Source organism: Salvelinus sp. IW2-2015, linkage group LG15 (genome assembly GCF_002910315.2).
Source record: "Salvelinus sp. IW2-2015 linkage group LG15, ASM291031v2, whole genome shotgun sequence".
NCBI lineage: Eukaryota > Metazoa > Chordata > Actinopteri > Salmoniformes > Salmonidae > Salvelinus > Salvelinus sp. IW2-2015.
Window position 1 is genome coordinate 7,221,156 of NC_036855.1, and position 24,787 is coordinate 7,245,942.

The 24,787-nt window shown below is 45.4% G+C and overlaps 2 protein-coding genes across 3 annotated transcripts in view; both read left to right on the forward strand.

The window, feature by feature from the left end:
• The window catches only part of LOC111973961 (versican core protein-like), a 63,090-nt gene that overhangs the window by 16,986 nt on the left and 21,317 nt on the right, over window positions 1-24,787 (forward strand). Inside the window, exon 6 of the mRNA XM_070446868.1 lies at window positions 9,301-12,277. Coding sequence (XP_070302969.1) covers window positions 9,301-12,277 — 2,977 coding nt within the window. The remainder of the gene's footprint in view (window positions 1-9,300; window positions 12,278-24,787) is intronic.
• LOC139028782 (uncharacterized) lies at window positions 15,517-24,442 on the forward strand. Of its 2 annotated transcripts, XM_070446908.1 has the most exons (3): window positions 15,517-15,778; window positions 18,191-18,735; window positions 21,093-24,442. In XM_070446908.1, the coding sequence occupies exons 2-3, from the start codon at window positions 18,699-18,701 to the stop codon at window positions 22,589-22,591; spliced, it is 1,536 nt and encodes a 511-aa protein (XP_070303009.1). In that variant the 5' UTR covers window positions 15,517-15,778; window positions 18,191-18,698; the 3' UTR covers window positions 22,592-24,442. The 2 variants fall into 2 exon arrangements, with proteins under 2 accessions (XP_070303009.1, XP_070303010.1); XM_070446909.1 differs by lacking the exon at window positions 15,517-15,778 and having other exon boundaries at window positions 18,184-18,735.

The window sequence follows — 24,787 nt, forward strand, 5'->3', positions numbered from 1 at the left end:
AAAAAAGGAGGATTGTTGCTGCACGTTGCTTTCTTGGGTTTGTCCATGCCGTGCACCTCAAGTTCGTGAGGTGATGTGCTGCTCCTAGAAGGTGGTTTTTTGGGTCATTGTTGTTAAGCATTGAACGCGCATGAGTGGTGCTGTCCGGTTGGTTCTCGAGTTTGTAGTGTGGTGTTGTCTCTTCTCTTTCTGTTGTTCTGATCCTTCCTCCTCGCCTGAGGTGGAGCCCTGCACGTCATTCTTTCTTTCTTTTCTTTTTTTTTCTGGGTTTTGTCTGCTGTGCTTTTGTTGTGATCATCTTCCAACATGCCAACGCAAGACAGTGGGTGTTAGATTGACTTGGACATGTAATTAGGTGGTTTGGGGAGATGGACATACATTCTTGGGGAACAGCAGATGCGTCGGCGCTTTTGTTCCTTCTGCAATTTCAGTCGCATCTGTGGACACGTGCAAGTTCAGTTGTGGGAGAGACAGAGAGCTCTCCACAGACCCTTCTGGCTGAGTCACCTCAGCATTACTGTCATCATCCGGGGGTTGTTGTTCTTCTGATCCTTCCACCTCTTTTGTCAAACACAGAGGTTGCTGACTTCTTGGCTTCTTCAGGGGGTGTGGGTGTATGAGATGTTTGGGTTTTTGTTCTGAAGCTTTGGTTACTGCTGTGCAGATGGTGAACAGTGGACACTGTTCAGTAGATGGTAGTTTATGATGTCTCACTTGGTCCCTTCTGCTGGTTTCTGAAAGAGATGATACCACTCTCAGCTGTTTGCTTTGTTTTGGATGGGGTGGTTTCCCACAACCTGCTCTGGAGGTTCTGTTACATCTGTTATACGTACCCAATCTCTCTATCAACAGAGTAATCAAAAACGGTGGGGATCATCTCCTCCTCACTGCCCCCCAGCCGCTTGGTCACATTTTCCTAAACTGGAACTGGTCTCCTCCTGGTCTCCTCCCAACCTCCTCCTCTACTGTCTTCCTCTCTGGCTCAGGGTCACCTCATGTTTTCCATTGATGAAGCTCAGCATTGGGGTGATGGTGACAGCAGCAGAGGAGAATAAGTCAGGTTCTCCACTGGCCAGCATGGGCTCCACCAGTCCACCAGGGAGGGGATGGCCTGGTCAGGAACGGCAGGGATGATAGGGAACTGACTCAAATGTCTAAGATCAGCACGAGTTCGCATCACTGAAAAGAGACAGGGAATGGAAAGAAAGAAGAGCGAGAAAGAGAAAGAGAGAGATAGGGGAGAAAGGGGGGAAAGAGACTGATTAGCATACATGACAATGACACTAATAAAAAGTAACATTAATTACTTAATGTGCTAACCATTAGTTCCCTGCATTTATTTATACTTATTACTAAATAATTTTATTGAAAGTGATTTCATAAAGTGCACAAAATGAACAATTGTGACATTGTTCTTAAAACTTATGATTAGATTTCCTTTCCTCCTGAAATGTTAACCTCACTCAACACAGTAATTGTCATTCTCTATAATTTTACTAAGGTGTGGATTTTCCAAAGATACAAAGAGTAGATTATGTGAAAATTATACAGATTCATATCCATACAGAATTGAAAAGAATTCCCACTGGGCACAGACATCAGTTAACGTCTTAGTTTTGATTTACTTTAGTTAAGTTGTGAATTCAACGGTGAAATCAACAAAACATTTCACCATGTCATTGGGATTTGGGTTGAAAGTTGGGTGAATAAAAAATACAAAATGCTCTGACTTTTTGCAAATCCAACACATTTTCCATGTTGATTCAACTGTCATCAATAGGGGGGTTGGAATGTCGTGGAAACAACGTTGATTCAACCAGTTTTGCCCGTGGTGTTGTCTCAACTTTCAACAGTTCTCCGTCCAGGCTGTATTTTAGTGAGTGGAAATCCAAAATAAACAATTCCAACGTTTGCCTTCCTCTTTCAGCTGAACTCTATTCAGCGCATGGTTTTTACAAAAACATTGGACCTGAAATTCATGTAAGATCACCTAGTCATCAGTGGGGGGGGGGGAGTCTGCTTCTACTCCTGTTAACCTTTTATATTTGTAGGTTCCCTCTGTCTAGTCATGAATAGCAGGGGATGGTAAAATCGAGTGCAAGATCCAGCACTAAGTAGAGCTCAGCAGCTAATACCTGTTATGTGCTTATGACTTAATGATTTGATATGGTCAAAGCATCGTCACAAACAAAGATAGCATGAGAGGAACTAGTCACTTTAAAGGTCAGCCTACAAATAATCAAAATATTATAATCAAATCTTCTCTTATTACATACTTGGAAACTTTGGCTTGTCTGCCAACTGAATACATCCAAACCATAATTCCAGCAGATGTTATTCCCCAATTGATTTTCTAAGAAAATATGACCACAAGCCATCTAAGTGAGTCAGAAATGTAACATTTAGGCTTAACATTGAGGATTCCAATGAAACATGTAAACTTCCATAACATCTTCGTGGAACATCGTTTGTTGTCTGGGGTTACCACTAATGCATTACAGGTCTTATGAAATGTCTGTATTGATGGTGGCCACTTCCAACTTGGATTCATATATCAACATGTCTTGCAATACTACAGATGCAGGATATTTAATTTGATCACCCTGTTGCAGGAAAAATTTCCAGGAAATGTAAAACTTGTAGTGTATGAGGTTTAAAAAAGGCTTCTGAATTTTCCCCTTTGAAATTTCAGACTTGATTTACCCTTACAAAAACTATATCAACCCTACAACAATGTTCCATTAATTATAAACCACATAAAGAATTTAAATGTCCTGTTGCTGCAGGATTATTTTCCTGCTGTAGCAAACTGGCTCAAATGAAAATCCTGCTATTGTACACTATTCACAAACAATCAAATACCACACATACAGTATAGTGGTCCAATGACTTGTGTGACCCTAGGCTTCATCAGTAGTTTTTTTTTCTTCCGTTCAGCTGTGTTCATTTTTCTCTTCTTTTTTATGGTAACTCAGCAGCATCCTTCACTCTCTCCAAAGCACAAAGCTATCCCCATCTTCCTACAGCGCTTTACGCCTTGCTTTGGAAAGCACACTGTGACATGCTCCACCAGTTAAGAGGATTGGCATCTCGTACACCTCACAATACTTGGCAGTGATGTTTTAATCAGGCTGTTATGGCGGAGCAATTAAAGAATGCGTATGCTCGGTGTAACACGGCCCTTAAGCCCATGTCCTGCGGGTGAAAAGGTTCCCCTCAGACCCCAAGTCAACTAAGGCCCTGAGCAAAGACAGACATCCTGTTCCTGCCTGCTTTGCAAACAAGAAAGCGGCTGTTCGGAGTCAAACCCTGAACAGATCCATTGGATGTCAGAGTGTCTCCCTGGAGAGGAACGCGTGCCACATCTGATGATCGGCCCACACAACTGTACAGCCTTTGGAAAATAAGTCCTCACACGTCTCCCTCGAGATGCACACTCGCTGTGTTTTTTTCCCCTTCCCTTATTAATAACAAACGTGGTGAGTCAGCCAGTGCTTCACGCCTTGATCTGACGGCACTAAAATGTATTATAAAAGCAGGTGGTAAAATGGCTTGGCAGAACACAGAGCTGTGTGGTTGTCTCTCTGTCATGGTAAATCAGCTCACCATTCTTTGGCTTGATCTGTTACCATTTTCTACTTGCAATCCAACCAGCGCCAGGGTAGGGGATAATGGTTATTCATTCACCATTCACCACACACTCCTCCTCCATCTATTTCTCTCTCCCATCTGAAAAGAAAAGTTTCCCACAAGTTGTGGCTCAGATAGATTAATGCGCTGGAAAGAGAGAACACCTGCAGGAGCCGAGAGCTGCAGAGGCTGACACTTGTTAAGGCCAGTGGAGCCTGGGAACCAGGAGAGCAAATAACCCACCCGTTAACACACACACACACACACACACACCCTCTTTATCACTGCATCTTACCTCAACACAAACTGCCAACCTCCCTACCCTTTCCACTCCGCCCCCCCCCCCCCTACCACCACCACCCTCCCACTACCCACAACTACCACTACCCCACAACTAACCACACCCCTACTCCACACCACTACCCCACAACTACCACTACGCCCACCACCACTACCCTACACTACCCCCACTACCCACCACTACCACTACCTCCCTACCCCACCCCCTACAACTAGCCACTAACCCCACCACCACTACTGACCACTACCCCCACCACTACCCCCTCCACTACCACCCACCTACTACCCCACCACTACTACTACCCCACCTACCAACTACCACTAACTTACCCCACCCCCACGTTCCTCCCCCGCCTCCCTCTTGGCCTCCTGCCTCAGTTGCTCAGTGGCGGGTGCCCAAGCTCCTGGTGACATATTACGCATCTGTTCAAATAAAACCAGCGCCCCCACATAAACCCAGGGCCAGCAGTGGCTCTGGAGGGAGAGCAGTGCTCCATGCTGAGGACAGGCACAAACACTCTGCTGTGTGCGAACCATGACCTCAGCCACAAACTCACGCGAGTGCACAGCACCACTGCTCCAGAGTCCTGACCTATCTCCTGACTCTAATTCAGTGGGCAGGTAGGTCATGTGGTTGCTTTGGAAGAATCATTTTGTTACTGGAGGGCACATAACTGAAGATCAAATTATAAGTGGACAAATATCAGTTTTCTGTACTCACTGGAGTCATTGTAGCCTATAAAAAGGGCTTGATAAGTGACAATAATCACTCACATCTCCCTGATCAGAATGAACAAAATTATGCCATAAGGGCACAGTGATATTTTATTGCACGTTAAAATATCACTGTGCACTTATGGCATCATTTTGTTCATTCTGATCAGGGAGATGTGAGTGATTATTGTCACTTATCAAGCCCTTTTAATAGGCTACAATGACTCAGTGAGCACGGAAAACTGAGGCCAATTCCCATAAGCAAGTGGTGTTCTCCTGTGGTGGCAACAAAACAGTCAAGCCACCAACGCCACCAGCTACTCAGATTGTCCTCACAGAGAGGGGAGATTTTTTCTTAGTGGTGACATCACCCTTGAGGTGATGTCCAGGCTTCAGTGTGCTGACAGGCATCTGTGCTTACTCAGGTAGGCTGCCAAGCCTCCTCTTTACATGTCAGGCTGGCAGAGGGAGCTACGTGTGTGTGCGCAGCACACACACACACGCACGCACCACGCACCACGCACACACACACATCACCACACACACACACACAACACACACACACACACACACACACACACACACACACACACACACACACACATCACACACACACACAACCACCAGCACACAACACACACCACACACACACCCAACACACACACCAGCACACACACACAGTTACACAGGCTGTGCCCTGGGTCTGTGTGTGGGCTTCCTCTGAGGCCCTAAGCGTTGGCCTTCTCTTCCGCCAGGTGTGTGTGTGTGTGCGCACACACGTAGCTCCCTCTGCCAGCCTGACAGTAAAGGAGGAGGCTTGGCAGCCTACCTGAGTAAGCACAGATGCCTGTCAGCACACTGAAGCCTGGACATCACCTCAAGGGTGATGTCACCACTAAGAAAAAATCTCCCCTCTCTGTGAGGACATCTGAGTAGCTGGTGGCGTGGTGGCTTGACTGTTTTGTGCCACCACAGGAGACACCACTTGCTTATGGGAATTGGCCTCAGTTTTCYGTGCTCACTGGAGTCATTGTAGCCTATWAAAAGGGCTTGATAAGTGACAATAATCACTCACATCTCCCTGATCAGAATGAACAAAATGATGCCATAAGTGCACAGTGATATTTTAACGTGCAATAAAATATCACTGTGCCCTTATGGCATAATTTTGTTCATTCTGATCAGGGAGATGTGAGTGATTATTGTCACTTATCAAGCCCTTTTTATAGGCTACAATGACTCCAGTGAGTACAGAAAACTGATATTTGTCCACTTATAATTTGATCTTCAGTTATGTGCCCTCCAGTACAAAATGATTCTTCCAAAGCAACCACATGACCTACCTGCCCACTGAATTAGAGTCAGGAGATAGGTCWGGACTCTGGAGCAGTGGTGCTGTGCAGCTGGTGAGTTTTGTKGCTGAGGTCATGGTTCGCACACAGCAGAGTGTTTGTGCCTGTCCTCAGCATGGAGCACTGCTCTCCCTCCAGAGCCACTGCTGGCCTGGGTTTATGTGGGCGGCTGGTTTTATTTGAACAGATGCGTAATATGTCACCAGGAGCTTGGGCACCCGCCACTGAGCAACTGAGGCAGGGAGGGCCAAGAGGGAGGCGGGGAGGCGTGGGGGGGAATAGGTGGTAGTGGTGGTGGGGTAGTAGTAGTGGTGGTAGTGGGTGGGGGTAGAGTAGTGGTGGGGGTAGTGGTAGTAGTGTGGTGGGGGTAGTGGGTAGTTGTAGGGGTGGGGGTAGGGGTAGTGGTAGTGGTGGGGGTAGTGGTGGGGGTAGTGGTAGTAGTGTGGTGGGGTAGTGGTAGTTGTGGGGTAGTGGTGGGGGTAGGGGTAGTGGTAGTGGTGGGGTAGTGGTAGTTGTGGGGTAGTGGGAGGGGTGGGTGGTGGTGGGGGTGGGGGGGGGTGAAAGGGTAGGGAGGTTGGCATGTGTGTTGAGGTAAGATGCAGTGATTAAAGAGGCTGGTGTGTGTGTGTGTGTGTGTAACGGGTGGGTTATTGCTCTCCTGTGTTCCCAGGCTCCACTGGCCTTAACAAGTGTCAGCCTCTGCAGCTCTCGGCTCCTGCAGGTGTTCTCTCTTCCAGCCATTAATCTATCTGAGCCACAACTTGTGGGAAACTTTTCTTTTCAGATGGGAGAGAGAAATAGATGGAGGAGGAGTGTGTGGTGAATGGTGAATGAATAACCATTATCCCCTACCCTGGCGCTGGTTGGATTGCAAGTAGAAAATGGTAAACAGATCAAGCCAAAGAATGGTGAGCTGATTACCATGACAGAGAGACAACCACACAGCTCTGTGTTCTGCCAAGCCATTTACCACCTGCTTTATAATACATTTTAGTGCCGTCAGATCAAGGCGTGAAGCACTGGCTGACTCACCACGTTTGTTATTAATAAGGGGAAGGGAAAAAAACACAGSAGTGTGCATCTCGAGGGGACGTGTGAGGACTTATTTTCCAAAGGCTGTACAGTTGTGTGGGCCGATCATCAGATGTGGCACGCGTTCCTCTCCAGGGAGACACTCTGACATCCAATGGATCTGTTCAGGGTTTGACTCCGAACAGCCGTTCTTGTTTGCAAAGCAGGGCAGGAACAGGATGTCTGTCTTTGCTCAGGGCCTTAGTTGACTTGGGGTCTGAGGGGAACCTTTCAGCCCGCAGGACATGGGCTTAAGGGCCGTGTTACACCGAGCATACGCATTCTTTAATGCTCCGCATAACAGCCTGATTAAAACATCACTGCCAAGTATTGTGAGGTGTACGAGATGCCATCCTCTTAACTGGTGGAGCATGTCACAGTGTGCTTTCCAAAGCAAGGCGTAAAGCGTGTAGGAAGATGGGGATAGCTTTGTGCTTTGGAGAGAGTGAAGGATGCTGCTGAGTTACCATAAAAAAAGAAGAAGAAATGAACACAGCTGAMGGAAGAAAAAAAAACTACTGATGAAGCCTAGGGTCACACAAGGTCATTGGACCACTATACTGTATGTGTGGTATTTGATTGTTTGTGAATGTGTACAGATGCAGGATTTTCATTTGAGCCAGTTTGCTACAGCAGGAAAATAATCCTGCAGCAACAGGACATTTAAATTCTTATGTGGTTTATAATTAATGGACATTGTTGTAGGGGTTGATATAGTTTTTGTAAGGGTAAATCAAGTCTGAAATTTCAAAGGGRAAATTTCAGAAGCCTTTTTAAACCTCATACACTACAAGTTTTACATTTCCTGGAAATTTTTCCTGCAACAGGGTGATCAAATTAATATCCTGCATCTGTAGTATTGCAAGACATGTATGATATATGAATCCAAGTTGGAAGTGGCCACCATCAATACAGACATTTCATAAGACCTGTAATGCATTAGTGGTAACCCCAGACAACAAACGATGTTCCACGAAGATGTTTGGAAGTGTTACTGTTTCATTTGGAATCCTCAATGTTAAGCCTAAATGTTACATTTCTGACTCACTTAGATGGCTTGTGGTCATATTTTCTTAGAAAATCAATTGGGGATATAMATCTGTGGATTATGGTTTGGATGCTATTCAGTTGGCAGACAAGCCAAAGTTTCCAAGTATGTACGAGAAGATTTGATTTATAATATTTTGATTATTTGTAGGCTGACCTTTAAAGTGACTAGTCCTCTCATGCTATCTTTGTTGTGACGATGCTTTGACCATATCAAATCATTAAGTCATAAGCACATAACAGGTATTAGCTGCTGAGCTCTACTTAGTGCTGGATCTTGCCACTCGATTTTACCATCCCCTGCTATTCATGACTAGACAGAGGACCTACAAATAATAAAGGTTAACAGGAGTAGAAGCAGACTCCCCCCCCACTGATGACCTAGGTGATCTTACATGATTTCAGGTCCAATGTTTTTGTAAACCATGGCGCTGAATAGAGTTCAGCTGAAAGAGGAAGGGCAAACGTGGAATTGTTTTTATTTGGATTTCCACTCACTAAATACAGCCTGGACGGAGAACTGTGAAAGTTGAGACAACCCACTGGGCAAAAACTGGTTGAATCAACGTTGTTTCCACGACATTCCAACCCCCTATGTGATGACRTTGAATCAACATGGAAAATGTGTTGGATTTGCAAAAAGTCAGAGCATTTTGTATTTTTTTCACCCAACTTTCAACCCAAATCCAATGACATGGTGAAATGTTTTGTTGATTTCACGTTGAATTCACAACTTAACTAAATGTAAATCAAAACTAGACGTTGAACTGATGTCTGTGCCCAGTGGGAATTCTTTTCAATTGCTGTATGGATATGAATCTGTATATTTTCACATAATCTACTCTTTGTATCTTTGGAAAATCCACACCTTAGTAAAATTATAGAGAATGACAATTACTGTGTTGAGTGAGGTTACATTTCAGGAGGAAAGAAATCTAATCATAAGTTTAAGAACAATGTCACAATTGTTCATTTTGTGCACTTTATRAATCACTTTCAATAATTATTTAGTAATAAGTATAAATAAATGCAGGAACTAATGTTAGCAACATTAGTAATTAATGTTACTTTTTATAGTGTCATTGTCATGTATGCTAATCAGTCTCTTTCCCCCCTCTTTCTCCCTCTATCTCTCTCTTTCTCTTTCTCGCTCTTCTTTTCTTTCCATTTCCCTGTCTCTTTTCAGTGGATGCGACTCTGCTGATCTTAGACACTTTGAGTCAGTTCCCTATCATCCCTGCCGTTCCTGACCAGGCCATCCCCTCCCTGGTGGATGGTGAGCCCATGCTGGCCAGTGGAGAACCTGACTTATTCTCCTCTGCTGCTGTCACCATCACCCCAATGCTGAGCTTCATCAATGGAAAACATGAGGTGACCCTGGAGCCAGAGAGAAGACAGGTAGAGGAGGAGGTTGGGAGGAGACCAGGAGGAGACCAGTTCCAGTTTGAGGGAAATGTGACCGCGCTGGGGGGCAGTGAGGAGGAGATGATCCCCACCGTTTTTGATTACTCTGTGATAGAGATTGGTACTATAACAGATGTAACAGAACCTCCAGAGCAGGTTGTGGAAACCACCCCATCCAAAACAAAGCAAACAGCTGAGRGTGTATCATCTCTTTCAGAAACCAGAGAGGGACCAAGTGACATCATAACTACATCTACTGAAGCAGTGTCCACTGTTTCACCATCTGGCACAGCAGTAACCAAAGCTTCAGAACAAACCCAAACATCTCATACACCCACACCCCCTGAAGGAAGCCAGCAAGTCAGCACCTCTGTGTTTGACAAAGAGGTGGAGGGATCAGAGACACAACCCCCGGATGATGACAGTAATGCTGAGGTGACTCAGCCAGAAGGGTCTGTGGAAGAGCTCTCTGTCTCTCCCACAACTGAACTGCACGTGTCCACAGAYGCGACTGAAATTGCAGAAGGAACAAAGAGCACCTCTGCTGTTCCAGATGTTGTCATCTCCACTCAAACCCCTTTACTGTCCGTCTCTACACCCACTTCTGGTGATGTTGAAGATGGATCACCGCCAGCGACACCCAGTGACGTTGAGGGCTCCACCTCAGGCGAGGAGGAAGGATCAACACAGGACACACACACTCCTCAGGAACCAACCAGCACCACTCTGCCTTCCTTAACAACAAGTGCCCAAACAACTTTAGGAGAAACTATCACGACTGAGGTGACGCCATCCAAAGARGCAGGCAGCACCAAATCGCATTCCTTGAGCTCTACCACAGCTGAATTTTTGACAAGCCAGAAAGAGGGAACAACAGTTAGCCAGCCTTTTGTGTCTCCCACCGTGAAAGACACGACTGCAGCACATATGGTTTCCATACCAGAGGAGGAGACCACAGGAGACCAAACTCCTGATATGTTCACAACCAGCTCTCCATCATCCAACATGGAACAGATCTTGTTAGGATCCACAACAACGTTACCAAGAACAAGCTCAGCAGACACTACACAGGACAGTGAGATAACAGCACTGACCAAAGACAGAACAGGCACAGAGAAACCATTAGTTGTTCCTGTCATTGATGAGACTGAGACAACTTTAACCTCCACAGATGAAGAGGGTTCTGAGAGTCCGGCAATATCTCCAATGTCCAGCAAAGAATTTCCTTCAACAACTGCCTCTCCAATATATAGTACTATTCAGATGATTAAGACAACCATGGCAACTCTCTCAGACTTAGTCAGCCGATACACCACACAGGGCACAATTCTGACAAGTGAGGTACCTAAACAAGACGAAGAGACCACAAGCAAAGATAAACCGTCAGTTACCCCAACTATTACGGAGGAGGAAAGTTCAGGTGACCCTGGTATGTTTACTAGCACATCTACTGCAAAACCTCTCTCTCCTCTTTATAGTACAGTCAAAACAGAACATGATGTGACCACAAGCTCAACAGCAACCAGTGAGGCTACAGAGCAAACAGAGAAACCATCAGCTACTCCGATTAGTGATGACACAAAGACTAGCACAGCTGTCACCTCTACAGATGAAGATGAGATTACTCCGATGTCCACTATGGAGTCTCTTGTGACAACAGCATCTCCTGTGTTCAGCACGAGCAAAATGGAGGATGATAGATCAACATTATCATCAAGCATTGAACCCAGTAAAAAAGTTGATGTGTCACCAACAGTGTCACCTTCTGTGACTTTCAGCCCAGCTGTTTCTAGTGGAGCTACAGTGGATACTCAAGTGACTGAGGCAAGCTCAACACTATCCTCTACAGTGACCTCAGGTGACCAGACAAATGAGATTTACACCAAAGACACTGCAACTCCCACAGTGTCGTATTTGTATAGCACTGAGAAACCAGTAATTACTACCACAGTGTCATATGAAACAGCAGAAAGTGCAGTTACCGAGCAGGCTGAGAAACTGGCAGGCTCAGAAAAACCTTCATCTATTCCTGTTACAGAGACAAGCTCAGCTCTCACCACAGATGAAGAGAGCTCAGGTGATCAGACTCCTGATATGTTTACCAAAGAGCCTGTCACTTCAACAGTTTCTTCTGTTTGTAGCACAGTCAAAGCAGAACAAATGACAACCATTGAAATGCCACATGTAATGATCACAACAGGAAAGAGTGAAGTTACAGGGCAGACTGAGAAATCATTGGGTTCAGAAAAACCCTCAGTTACACCTGTTATTGATGAGGTGGTGACGAGCACAGTTATCTCCTCTACAGACGAAGAAAGCTCAGTTGACCAGACAAGTGATACTTTCACCATAGACTCTGCAACTAAAACAACCACCACTTTTCCTCTGTTTAGTACTGAGAAACCAGAACATGTAGAGACTACAGAATCACATGGAACTGCAACAGGGGAGTCTCCACAGACTGCTACAACTACAGCTAATTCTCTGTATAGCACTGAGAAATCTGGACAAGTAACCACTGCATCACATAAAACTGCAACACCTGACACTGTGACTGCTACTACTACAGTTTCATCTGTATATAGCACAGAGAAAACAATGTCACAAGAAACAGCAACAGCGGAGACAGTCACTGAAGTCACAGAGAGGCCAACAAGCACAGAAAAACCTTCAGGTACCCCTGTTACTGTTCACACAGAAGAGGATACAAGCTCAAGTGGAGCAACAGCTCTGTTCAACAGGAGAGGATACAAGCTCAAGTGGAGCAACAGCTAGATATTCACCAAGGACTCTGTTGCAACAACTGCATCCAATCAGAGTCAGTTAGTGCTTTCACTACATCAAGACCAACAGTGGCCTCAAGTTCAATCTTGACCATTACAGAGGAAGATGGTTCTGGTGACCAGAACCTGATATGTTTACAAAGGCACCAGTGTCACAGATTGAGTTTGTCAGTAGATATACCACTGTTCATACATCTACTGGACAGGTGATGGAACAAACCGGAGCATCAACACAGTATACCCACAGCACCTCTTCACCCAGGACTTGGAGGGATCTGGAATCTCAAAGACAGAGGATGACCAAGAGCAACTCAGCCAGAGGGTTAGGTGTTCAAGAAAGTGTAGACCACAGTAAACCACAGGACCAGTTCGCTTGAGCCACAGATGAGACAGAAATCAAAGAGACCGAGAGTCTCTGCTCTAAGTGTTGCATCCTCAACAGAGTCCGCACAGCTCAGCCAAGAATCTACATCAACCCAATACCCTCTATCCACTAGCACATCTGAGACAATAGAATCAGCTACTGCTCATTGTCCGAGCAAGAAGTGGAGACTTCACAGAACCCTCTATTTCAGAAAGTGATGCCACAGGGTGAGAGTTCAGGTGATGACACTCTGCTATTACAACAGCCCCACTGCATACTACGTCATCTTCAACAGACACATTGGTTACAAAATCAGTAAGCACTGAATAACTAATGGAACCAAGGGGGTTGAGCAGACAGAAGAACCAACAGGCACAGATGACCTTCAGCTGGCCTGTCTCAAGTGTGAACAGCCTCAGTGTCACATTCACAGACGAAGAGAGCTCTGGCAACCTGAACCTGAAATGTTTACCAAGGAATCTACTACACCAACATCACTATGTCAGACGCTTGATGATCACATCTTCTCCCCAATCATCAGCGGGACCAATTCAAAGCACAACTGTAGGACAGTCATCACACCCACAGAAGAAATAGATGAAAGCCAAAGACTCTCCCACTGCAGCAGTTGAAACTTTGGAGCCTTCTTTGGACCAAGCAACTGGACTAGCAAGCACGTCATCACCATTTGTCACTGCATTCACTTACGTAGAATCGTGGAATAGCAGAGGATGACAGGACAGTAAACCTGAAGGGTCGTTGAGGAGGCACCAGTGGAGACCACCACTAAACAAAAGTACCAGTTTACTGTAGCAACTGATAAGAATGAAATCAGAGAGACTGAGAGCACATCTGAGACTCCAGGTGATGTTTCTTCAAAAGAGTTTACACAGTCCCAGGAATCCACATCAAACCCAATCTCCTTCCATGTCAAGCACAGGTAAACCAACAGAGGCTTCCACAGCCTTTCACGAGAGAGGGTAGTGGTGACTTGACAATAACTCTATAGCTGAGGATGAACGGAGAGAGCACGAGAGTTCAGGTGAAGACATCTCAGATGTGTCCACCAAGAAACCTGCAAGCACAACTGTCCTCACCTGTCTAGTCCAGCAACAACAAAGGAGGAATTACCACATTGTCTGTCAGCGGTGACACCACCCTTGAAACAGCTGTTGAGGTTGATGCAACTCTATCAATCGGCACAACTGAAGAGGTACCTGGTTATTTTTAGCACAGCTCAGACCCAGGAAAGTGGAGTGACAGAAAAAGATACAAGCAGCACAGAGAAACCATCAGTTGCTTTAATGTCAAATGTAACACACACAGACGATGAAAGTCAGGTGACCAGACCCAGATATGTTTACCAAAGGGTCTGTTACTGCAATGGTTTCTTCTGAATACAGCACAGTCGAAGCAGAACAAATGACATCCACGACTAAAGTTTCTTCTCTGTTTAGCACTGAGAAGCCAAAACAAATAGTGCCACAGCATCACATGAAACTGCAACAGTGAGACTGCAAGAGTGCTACAACTTCAGCAATTCTCTGTTTTAGCACTGAGAAACCAAGTCATATAACGACTTCAGTATCAAAGGAAATTGAAACAGCGGAGTCGGAAATGGCTGCTGCTACTGCTACAGTTTCTTCTCTATATAGCACGAGAAAATTGCTCATGTTGAGACTACCATCCTAGAGGAGGAGAGCTCAGGGTATCTGACTTCTGATATGTTTACTACTCAGTCAGCTGCCACCCCTCCTTTCCAGTGTATAGTACAGTCAGCCAAACAGCCAGAGGCCATCAAGCTCAGAAATTCCATCAGTTGTGTTCCATTATTGATGAAACAGAGACAAGCACCATCCTCACTTCAGAAGAGGATACAAGCTCAAGTGGAGCAACAGCTGAGATGTTCACCAAGGACTCTGTTGCAACAACTGCATCCACATCAGAGTCAGTTAGTGCTTTCACTACATCAAGACCAACAGTGACCTCAAGTTCAATCTTGACCATTACAGAAGAAGATGGTTCTGGTGACAGACACCTGATATGTTTACCAAGGCACCAGTGTTCAACGATTGAGTTTGTCAGTAGATATACCACTGTTCATACATCTACTGGACAGGTGATGGAACAAACTGGAGCATCAACACAGTATACCCACAGCACCTCTTCACCCAGGGACTTGGAGGGATCTGGAATCTCAAAGACAGAGGATGACCAAGAGACAACTCAGCCAGAAGGTTCAGGTGTTCAAGAAGTAGTTGAGACCACCAGTAAACCACAGGACCAGTTCGCTGTAGCCACAGATGAGACAGAAATCAAAGAGACCGAGAGAAATCTGAGGCTCTAAGTGTTGCATCCTCACAGAGTCGCGCACAGCTCAGCAAGAATCTACATCAACCCAATACCCTCTATCCACTAGCACATCTGAGACATAGAATCAGCTACTGCTTCCTTGTCGAGCAAGGAAGTGGAGACTTCACAGAACCCTCTATTTCAGAAAGTGATGCCACAGAGGGTGAGAGTTCAGTGATGACACATCTGCTATTACAACAGCCCCACTGCATACTACGTCATCTTCAACAGACTCATTGGTTACAAAATCAGTAAGCACTGAAGTAACTAATGGAACCAAGGGGGTTGAGCAGACAGAAGAACCAACAGGCCAGATGGACCTCAGCTGGCCCTGTCTCAAGTGTGACAGCCTCAGTGATGCACATTCACAGACAAAGAGAGTCTGGTAACCTGACACCTGAGAAATGGTTTACCAAGAATCTACTACACACAACATCACTATGGTCAGACGCTTGATGATCACATCTTCCTCCCCAATCATCAGCGGTGACCATTCCAAAGCACAACTGTAGGAACAGTCATCACACCACAGAAGAAATAGATGAAACGCCCAAGACTCTCCCACTGCAGCAGTTGAAACTTTGGAGCCTTCTTTTGCACAAGCAACTGGACTAGCAAGTACATCATCACCATTTGTCACTGCATTCACTTACGTAAACATGCGGTTCTCGGGAACCTCAGCAACAGAGGATGACCAGGAGACAAGTAAACCTGAAGGGTCAGTTGAGGAGGGACCAGTGGAGACCACCACTCAAACCACAGTACCAGTTACTGTAGCATACTGATAAGAATGAAATCAGAGAGACTGAGAGCACATCTGAGACTCCAGGTGATGATTCTTCAAAAGAGTTTACACAGTCCCAGGAATCCACATCAACCCAATCTCCTTCCATGTCAAGCACAGGTAAACCAACAGGGCTTCCACAGCCTCTTTCACAGAGCAGGGTAGTGGTGACTTGACAATAGACTCTATAGCTGAGGATGAACGGAGAGAGCACGAGAGTTCAGGTGAAGACATCTCAGATGTGTCCACTAAGAACCTGCAAGCACGACTGATCCTCACCTGTCTAGTCCAGCAACCAACAAAGGAGGAATTTACCACATTGTCTGTCAGCTGGTCACCCCCTTGAAACATGATAATGAGGTTTGATGCAACTCTATCATCGGCACAACTGCAGAGGTACCTAAGGTTTATTTTTAGCACAGCTCAGACCAGGAAAGTGACGGTGACAGAAAATGATACAAGCAGCACAGAGAAAACCATCAGTTGCGTTTAAGTCAAATGTAACACACACAGACGATGAAAGTTCAGGTGACCAGACCCAGATATGTTTATCCAAAGGGCTGTTACTGCAAATTTCTTTCTGAATATCAGCACAGTCGAAGCAGAAACAATGACATCCACGACTAAAGTTTCTTCTCTGTTTAGCACTGAGAAGCCAAAACAAATAGTGACCACAGCATCACATGAAACTGCAACAGCTGAGACTGCAAGAGTGCTACAACTACAGAAACTTCCCTGTTAGCACTGAGAAACCGACCACAGCGCACAGCACACTGCACAAAAGAGAGTGAAAAGACTGCTACAACTACAGAAACTTCTCTGTTTAGCACTGAGAAACCAAGTCATATATCAACTTCAGTATCAAAGGAAATTTGAACAGCGGGAGTCGGAAATGGCTGCTGTTACTGCCACATTTCTTCTTCCTATATAGCACTGAGAAAATTGCTCATGTTGAGACTACCATCTAGAGGAGAGAGCTCAGGGTATCTGACTTCTGATATGTTTAACTACTCAGTCAGCTGCACCCCTCCTCTCCAGTGTTATAGTACAGTCAGACCAGAACACCCAGAGGCAACATCAAGCTCAGAAATTCCATCAGTTGTTCCAATTATTGATAAAACAGAGACAAGCACCAACCTCACTTCAGAAGAGGATACAAGCTCAAGTGGAGCAACAGCTGAGATTTCACCAAGGACTCTGTTGCAACAACTGCATCCACATCAGAGTCAGTTAGTGCTTTCACTACATCAAGACCAACAGTGACCTCAAGTTCAATCTTGACCATTACAGAGGAAGATGGTTCTGGTGACCAGAACACCTGTATATGTTTACCTAAGGCACCAGTTGTCAACGTTGAGTTTGTCAATAATATCCACTGTTCATACATCTACTGGACAGGTGATGGAACAAACTGGAGCATCAACACAGTATACCCACAGCACCTCTTCCCCAGGACTTTGGAGGATCTGGAATCTCAAAGACAGAGGATGACCAAGAGACAACCTCAGCCAGAAGGTTCAGGTGTTCAAGAAGTAGTTGGAGCCACCAGTAAACCACAGGACCAGTTCGCTGTAGCCACAGATGAGACAGAAATAAAGAGACCGAGAGTAAATCTGAGGCTCTAAGTGTTGCATCCTCAACAGAGTCCGCACAGCTCAGCCAAGAATCTACATCACACACCAATACCCTCTATCCACTAGCACATCTGAGACAATAGAATCAGCTACTGCCTTCATGTCGGCACAGGAAGTGGAGACTTCAAAGACCCTCTATTTCAGAAAGTGATGCACAGAGGTGAGAGTTCAGGTGATGACACATCTGCTATTACAACAGCCCCACTGCATACTACGTCATCTTCAAACAGACACATTGGTTACAAAATCAGTAAGCACTGAATAACTAATGGACACCAAGGGGTTGAGCAGACAGAAGAACCAACAGGAAGATGGAACCTTCAGCTGGCCTGTCTCAAGTGTGACAGCTCAGTGGTCACCATTCACAGACGAAGAGAGCTCTGGCAACCTGACACCTGAAATGTTTACCAAGGAATCTACTACACCAACATCACTATGGTCAGACGCTTTGATGATCACATTCCTCCCCAATCATCAGCGGCGACCAATTCCAAAGCACAACTTAGGAACAGTCATCACACCCACAGAAGAATAGATGAGAACGCCCCAAGACTCTCCCACTGCAGCAATTAGAACTTGGAGCCTTCTTGGACCAAGCAACTGGACTAGCAAGCATGTCGTCATCCATTTGTACTGCATTTCACTACGTAGACATGGCGTCGTCGGAACCTCAGCCAACAGAGGATGACACAGGAGACAAGTAAACCTGAAAGGGTCAGTTGAGGAGCACCAGTGGAGACCACACTAAACCACAGTACCAGTTCACTGTAGCAACTGATAAGAATGAAATCAGAGAGACTGAGAGCACATCTGAGACTCCAGGTGATGATTCTTCAAAAGAGTTTACACAGTCCCAGGAATCCACATCAACCCAATCTCCTTCCATGTCAAGCACAGGTTAAACCAACAGGGGCTTCCACAGCCTCTTTCACAGAGCAGGTAGTGGTGATTGACAATAGACTCTATAGCTGAGGATGAACGGAGAGAGCACGAGAGTTCAGGTGAAGACATCTCAGATGTGCATCTAATGAAACCTGCAAGCACGAAACTTCCTCACCTGTCTAGTCCAGCAACAACAAAGGAGGAATTTACCACATTGTCTGTCAGCGGTGAACCACCCTTGAAACAGTATGAGGTTGATGCAACTCTATCAATCGGCACAACTGCAGAGGTACCTAAGGTTATTTTTAGCACAGCTCAGACCCAGGAAAGTGAGGTGACAGAAAAGATACAAGCAGCACAGAGAAACCATCAGTTGCTTTAATGTCAAATGTAACACACACAGACGATGAAAGTTCAGGTGACCAGACCCCAATATGTTACCAAAGGGTTGTTATGCAATGGTTTCTTCTGAATACAGGCACAGTCGAAGCAGAACAAGACATCCACGACTAAAGTTTCTTCTCTTTTAGCACTGAGAAGCCAAAACAAATAGTGACCACAGCATCACATGAAACGTGCAACAGCTGAGACTGCAGAAGTGCTACAACTACAGAAACTTCCCGTTTAGCACTGAGAACCGACCACAGCGCAACAGCACACTGCAACAAAGAGAGTGAAAAGACTGCTACAATACAGAAACTTCTCTGTTTAGCACTGAGAAACCAAGTCATTATATCGACTTCAGTATCAAAGGAAATTGAAACAGCGGAGTCGGAAATGGCTGCTGCTACTGCCACAGTTTCTTCTCTATATAGCACTGAAGAAAATTGCTCATGTTGAGACTACCATCCTAGAGGAGGAGAGCTCAGGTATCTGACTTCTGATATGTTTACTACTCAGTCAGCTGCCACCCCTCCTTCTCCAGTGTATAGTCAGTCAGACCAGAACAGCCAGAGGCAACATCAAGCTCGAAATTCCATCAGTTGTTTCCCTTATTGATAAAACAGAGACAAGCACCACCTCACTTCAGAAGAGGATACAAGCTCAAGTGGAAGGCAACAAGCTTGAGATGTTCACCAAGGACTCTGTTGCAACAACTGCATCCACATCAGAGTCAGTTAGTGCTTCACCACATCAGACCACAGTGACCTCAAGTTCAATCTTGACCATTACGAGGAAGAAGGTTCTGGTGACCAGACACCTGATATTTTACCACGGCACCAGTCTTCAACGATTGAGTTTGTCAGTAGATATACCACTGTTCATACATCTACTGGACAGGTGATGGAACAAAACCGGAGCATCAACACAGTATACCCACAGCACCTCTTCACCCAGGGACTTGGAGGGATCTGGAATCTCAAAGACAGGAGGATGACCAAGAGACAACTCAGCCAGAGGGTTCAGGTGTTCAAGAAGTAGTTGAGACCCACACGTAAACCACAGGACCAGTTTTGCTGTAGCACAGATGAGACAGAAATCAAGAGACCGAGAGTAAATCTGAGGCTCTAAGTGTTGCATCCTCAACAGAGTCCGCACAGCTCAGCCAAGAATCTACATCAACCCAATACCTCTATCCACCTAGCACATCTGAGACAATAGAATCAGCTACTGCTTCATTGTCCGAGCAAGGAAGTGGAGACTTCACAGAACCTCTATTTCAGAAAGTGATGCCACAGAGGGTGAGAGTTCAGGTGATGACACCATCTGCTATTACAACAGCCCCATGCATACTATCGATCATCGTTAACAGACTTATTGATTACAAAATTCAGTAAGCACTGAACTAACTAATGGAACCAAGGGGGTTGAAGCAGACAGAAGAACCAACAGGCACAGATGGACCTTCAGCTGCCCTGTTCTCAAGTGTGACAGCCTCAGTGGTCACATTCACAGACGAAGAGAGCCTCTGGCAACCTGACACCTGAAATGTTTACCAATGATCTACTACACCAACTCACTAATGGTCAGACGCTTTGTGATCACATCTTCCTCCCCAATCATCAGCGTGACCAATTCCAAAAGCACAACTTTAGGAACAGTCATCACACCCACAGAAGAAATAGATGAAACGCCCAAAGATCTCTCCCACTGCGACAGTTGAAACTTTGGAGCCTTCTTTGGACAAGCAACGCTTCGCAATGCACGTCACACCATTTTCACTGCAATTCACTTACGTAGACATGGTGGTCTCGGGAACCTCAGCAACAGAGGATGACCAGGAGACAAGTAAACCTGAGGGTCAGTGAGGAGGCACCGGTGGAGACCACCACTAAACAAAGTACCAGTCACTGTAGCAATGATAGAATGAAATCAGAGAGACTGAGAGCACATCTGAGATCCAGGTGATGATTCTTCAAAAGAGTTTACACGTCCTCAGGAATCCACATCAACCCAATCTCCTTCCAGTCAAGCACAGGTAACAACAGAGGCTTCCACAGCCTCTTTCACAGAGCAGGGTAGTGGTGATTGACAATGAACTCTATACTGAGGGATGAACGAGAGAGCACGAGAGTTCAGTTGTAAGACATCTCAGATGTGTCCACTAAGAAACCTGCCAAGCACGACTGATCTCACCGTGTCAAGCCAGCACAACAATGAGGAATTTACCACATTGTCTGTCAGCGGTGACACCACCCTTGAAACAGCTGTTGAGTTGATGCACTCTATTAATCGGCACAACTGCAGAGGTACTAACGTTATTTTTGCACAGCTCAGACCCCAGGAAGTGATGTGTAATGTCAAATGTAACACACACAGACGATGAAAGTTCAGGTGACCAGACCCCTGATATGTTTACCAAGGTATCTACTATAGCAACTTCTCTGGATGTCACCTCACAGACAACAATTGCAATTGTCCAGCCTTCAGTTACTGCCATTGTCGAGAAAACAACAGGTTTGATTTATACCCTCCGAGATGAGGGATCAGGGGACACAGCTGAAATGATTACCCAAGAATCATCTACGGCTCCCATTGTTACCCTGATAGATCAGACACGGGAACCAATGGAGACATCAGCTACAGTAATCGGAACCTCACAGGAAGCACTCACTGATATAACAGAATCTGGACCGATTAGAGAAACAGGAAGGACATCAGGTATTCCCCTTATTGATGGTACAGAGATAAGTTCAAATCTTGATATGTTTACCAAAGACGCTTCAACCACCACGGCCTCTGCTCTTTTCAGTCCAGAGAAACCAGGACATGTCGGAATGACAGCGTCAYATGAATTTGCAACAGCTGAGACTTCAAAGACAGCTCTTACTTCTGCTTCGTCTCTATATGGCACAGAGAAAGCAGGACAAGTAACAGAAAAATCAACAGATACCACTATTACCGGTGACATAGAGTCAAGTTCATTCCTCACCTCTACAGATGAAGAAAGCTCAGGTGACCAAACAACTGAGATGTTTACGAAGACTTCCTCTGTGACACCTATATCTTCTTTGTACAGCACAGAAGCAACAAGTTTAGCTTACACTGCTGTCACATCATCCATTTCTCCAGACATTGAAGAGGTGTACAATGACGGTACCGCAGAGGCTTCAGTCGTTGAAGATAAACCTTCACCTGCTCAAACTACCAAACAACTTGAGGGAGAACTTACAATCCTCAGCACTGCCCCTGACACAAGTTCAGTCCTCACCACAGAAAAAGAGAGCTCAGGTGATGAGACACCTGATATGTTTACCAAAGACACAGGAACTATAACAGTTTCTTCTCTGTTCAGTACTAAGAAGCCAATACAAATAGTGACTACAGCATCACATGAAACTGCAGCAGCTGAAATATCAAAGATTACAATCACTTCAGCTTATTCTCTGTATAGCACTGAGAAGCCTACCACTGCGTCACAGGAAACTGCAACAGCAGAGAGTAAAAATACTTCTACAACTATAGCAACTTCTCTGTTTAGCACTGAGAAGCCAGGACATATAACGACTTCAGTATCACAGGAAACTGCAACAGTGGAGTCGAAGATGACTGCTGCTGCTACAGTTTCTTCTCTACATAGTACAGAGAAAACTGCTCATGTTGAGACTACCATCCTAGAGGAGGAGAGCTCAGGAGATCTGACTTCTGATATGTTTACTACTCAGTCAGCTGCCACCCTTATTTCTCCAGTGTATAGTACAGTCAGATCAGAACAGCCAGAGTTACCATCAAGCTCAGAAATGCCATCAGTTGTTCCCATTATTGATGAAACAGAGACAAGCACCATCCTCACTTCAGAAGATGATCACCAAGCTCAAGTGAGCAACAGCTGAGATATTTCACCAAGGACTCTGTTGCAACAACTGCATCCACATCAGAGTCAGTTAGTGCTTTCACACATCAAGACCAACAGTGACCTCAAGTTCAATCTTGACCATTACAGAGGAAGATGGTTCTGGTGACCAGAAACCTGATATGTTTACCAAGGCACCAGTGTCAACGATTGAGTTTGTCAGTAGATATTACCACTGTTCATACATCTACTGGACAGGTGATGGAACAAACCGGAGCATCAACACAGTATACCCAGCACCTCTTCACCCAGGGACTTGGAGGATCTGGAATCTCAAAGACAGAGCATGACCAAGAGACAACTCAGCCAGAGGGTTTAGGTGTTCAAGAAGTAGTTGAGACACCAGTAAACCACAGGACCAGTTCGCTGTAGCCACAGATGAGACAGAAATCAAAAGACCGAGAGTAAATCTGAGGCTCTAAGTGTTGCATCCTCAACAGAGTCCGCACAGCTCAGCCAAGAATCTACATCAACCCAATACCCTCTATCCACTAGCACATCTGAGACAATAGAATCAGCTACTGCTTCATTGTCCGAGCACGAAGTGGAGACTTCACAGAACCCTCTATTTCAGAAAGTGATGCCACAGAGGGTGAGAGTTCAGGTGATGACACATCTGCTATTACAACAGCCCCACTGCATACTACATCATCGTTAACAGACTTATTGATTACAAAATCAGTAAGCACTGAACTAACTAATGGAACCAAGGGGGTTGAGCAGACAGAAGAACCAACAGGCACAGATGGACCTTCAGCTGGCGCCTGTCTCAAGTGTGATAACCTCAGTGGGCACATTCACAGACGAAGAGAGCTCTGGCACCTGATACCTGAAATGTTTACCAAGGAATCTACGACACCAACATCACTATGGTCAGACGCATTGATGATCACATCTTCCTCCCCAATCATCAGCGGTGACCAATTCCAAAGCACAACTGTAGGAACAGTCATCACACCCACAGAAGAAATAGATGAAACGCCCAAAGACTCTCCCACTGCAGCAGTTGAAACTTTGGAGCCTTCTTTGGACCAAGCAACTGGACTAGCAAGCACATCATCACCATTTGTCACTGCATTCACTTACGTAAACATGACGAAGTAAACCTGAAGGGTCAGTTGAGGAGGCACCAGTGGAGACCACCACTAAACCACAGTACCAGTTCACTGTAGCAACTGATAAAATGAAATCAGAGAGACTGAGAGCACATCTGAGACTCCAGGTGATGTTTCTTCAAAAAGTTTACACAGTCCCAGGAATCCACATCAAACAATCTCCTTCCATGTCAAGCACAGGAAACCAACAGAGGCTTCCACAGCCTCTTTCACAGAGCAGGGTAGTGGTGACTTGACAATAAACTCTATAGCTGAGGATGAACGGAGAGAGCACGAGAGTTCAGGTGAAGACATCTCAGATGTGTCCACTAAGAAACCTGCAAGCACAACTGCTCCTCTCCTGTCTAGTCCAGCAACAACAAAGGAGGAATTTACCACATTGTCTGTCAGCGGTGACACCACCCTTGAAACAGCTGTTGAGGTTGATGCAACTCTATCAATCGGCACAACTGAAGAGGTACCTAAGGTTATTTTTAGCACAGCTCAGACCCAGAAAGTGAGGTGACAGAAAAAGATACAAGCAGCACAGAGAAACCATCAGTTGCTTTAATGTCAAATGTAACACACACAGACGATGAAAGTTCAGGTGACCAGACCCCAGATATGTTTACCAAAGGGTCTGTTACTGCAATGGTTTCTTCTGAATACAGCACAGTCGAAGCAGAACAAATGACATCCACGGCTAAAGTTTCTTCTCTGTATAGCACTGAGAAACCTTCCACAGCGCAACAGGACACTGCAACAAAAGACAGTGAAAAGACTGCTACAATTTCAGCATCTTCTCTGTTTAGCACTGAGAAACCAAGTCATATAACGACTTCAGTATCAAAGGAAATTGCAAACATTGGAGTCGATAATGACTGCTGCTGCTAATACATTTTCTTCTCTACAAGTACAGAGGAAATTGCTTATGTTGAGACTACCATCCTGGAGGAGGAGAGCTCAGGGTATCTGACTTCTGATATGTTTACTACTCAGTCAGCTGCCACCCCTCTTTTTCCAGTGTATAGTACAGTCAGACCAGAACAGCCAGAGGTACCATCAAGTTCTGAAATGCCATC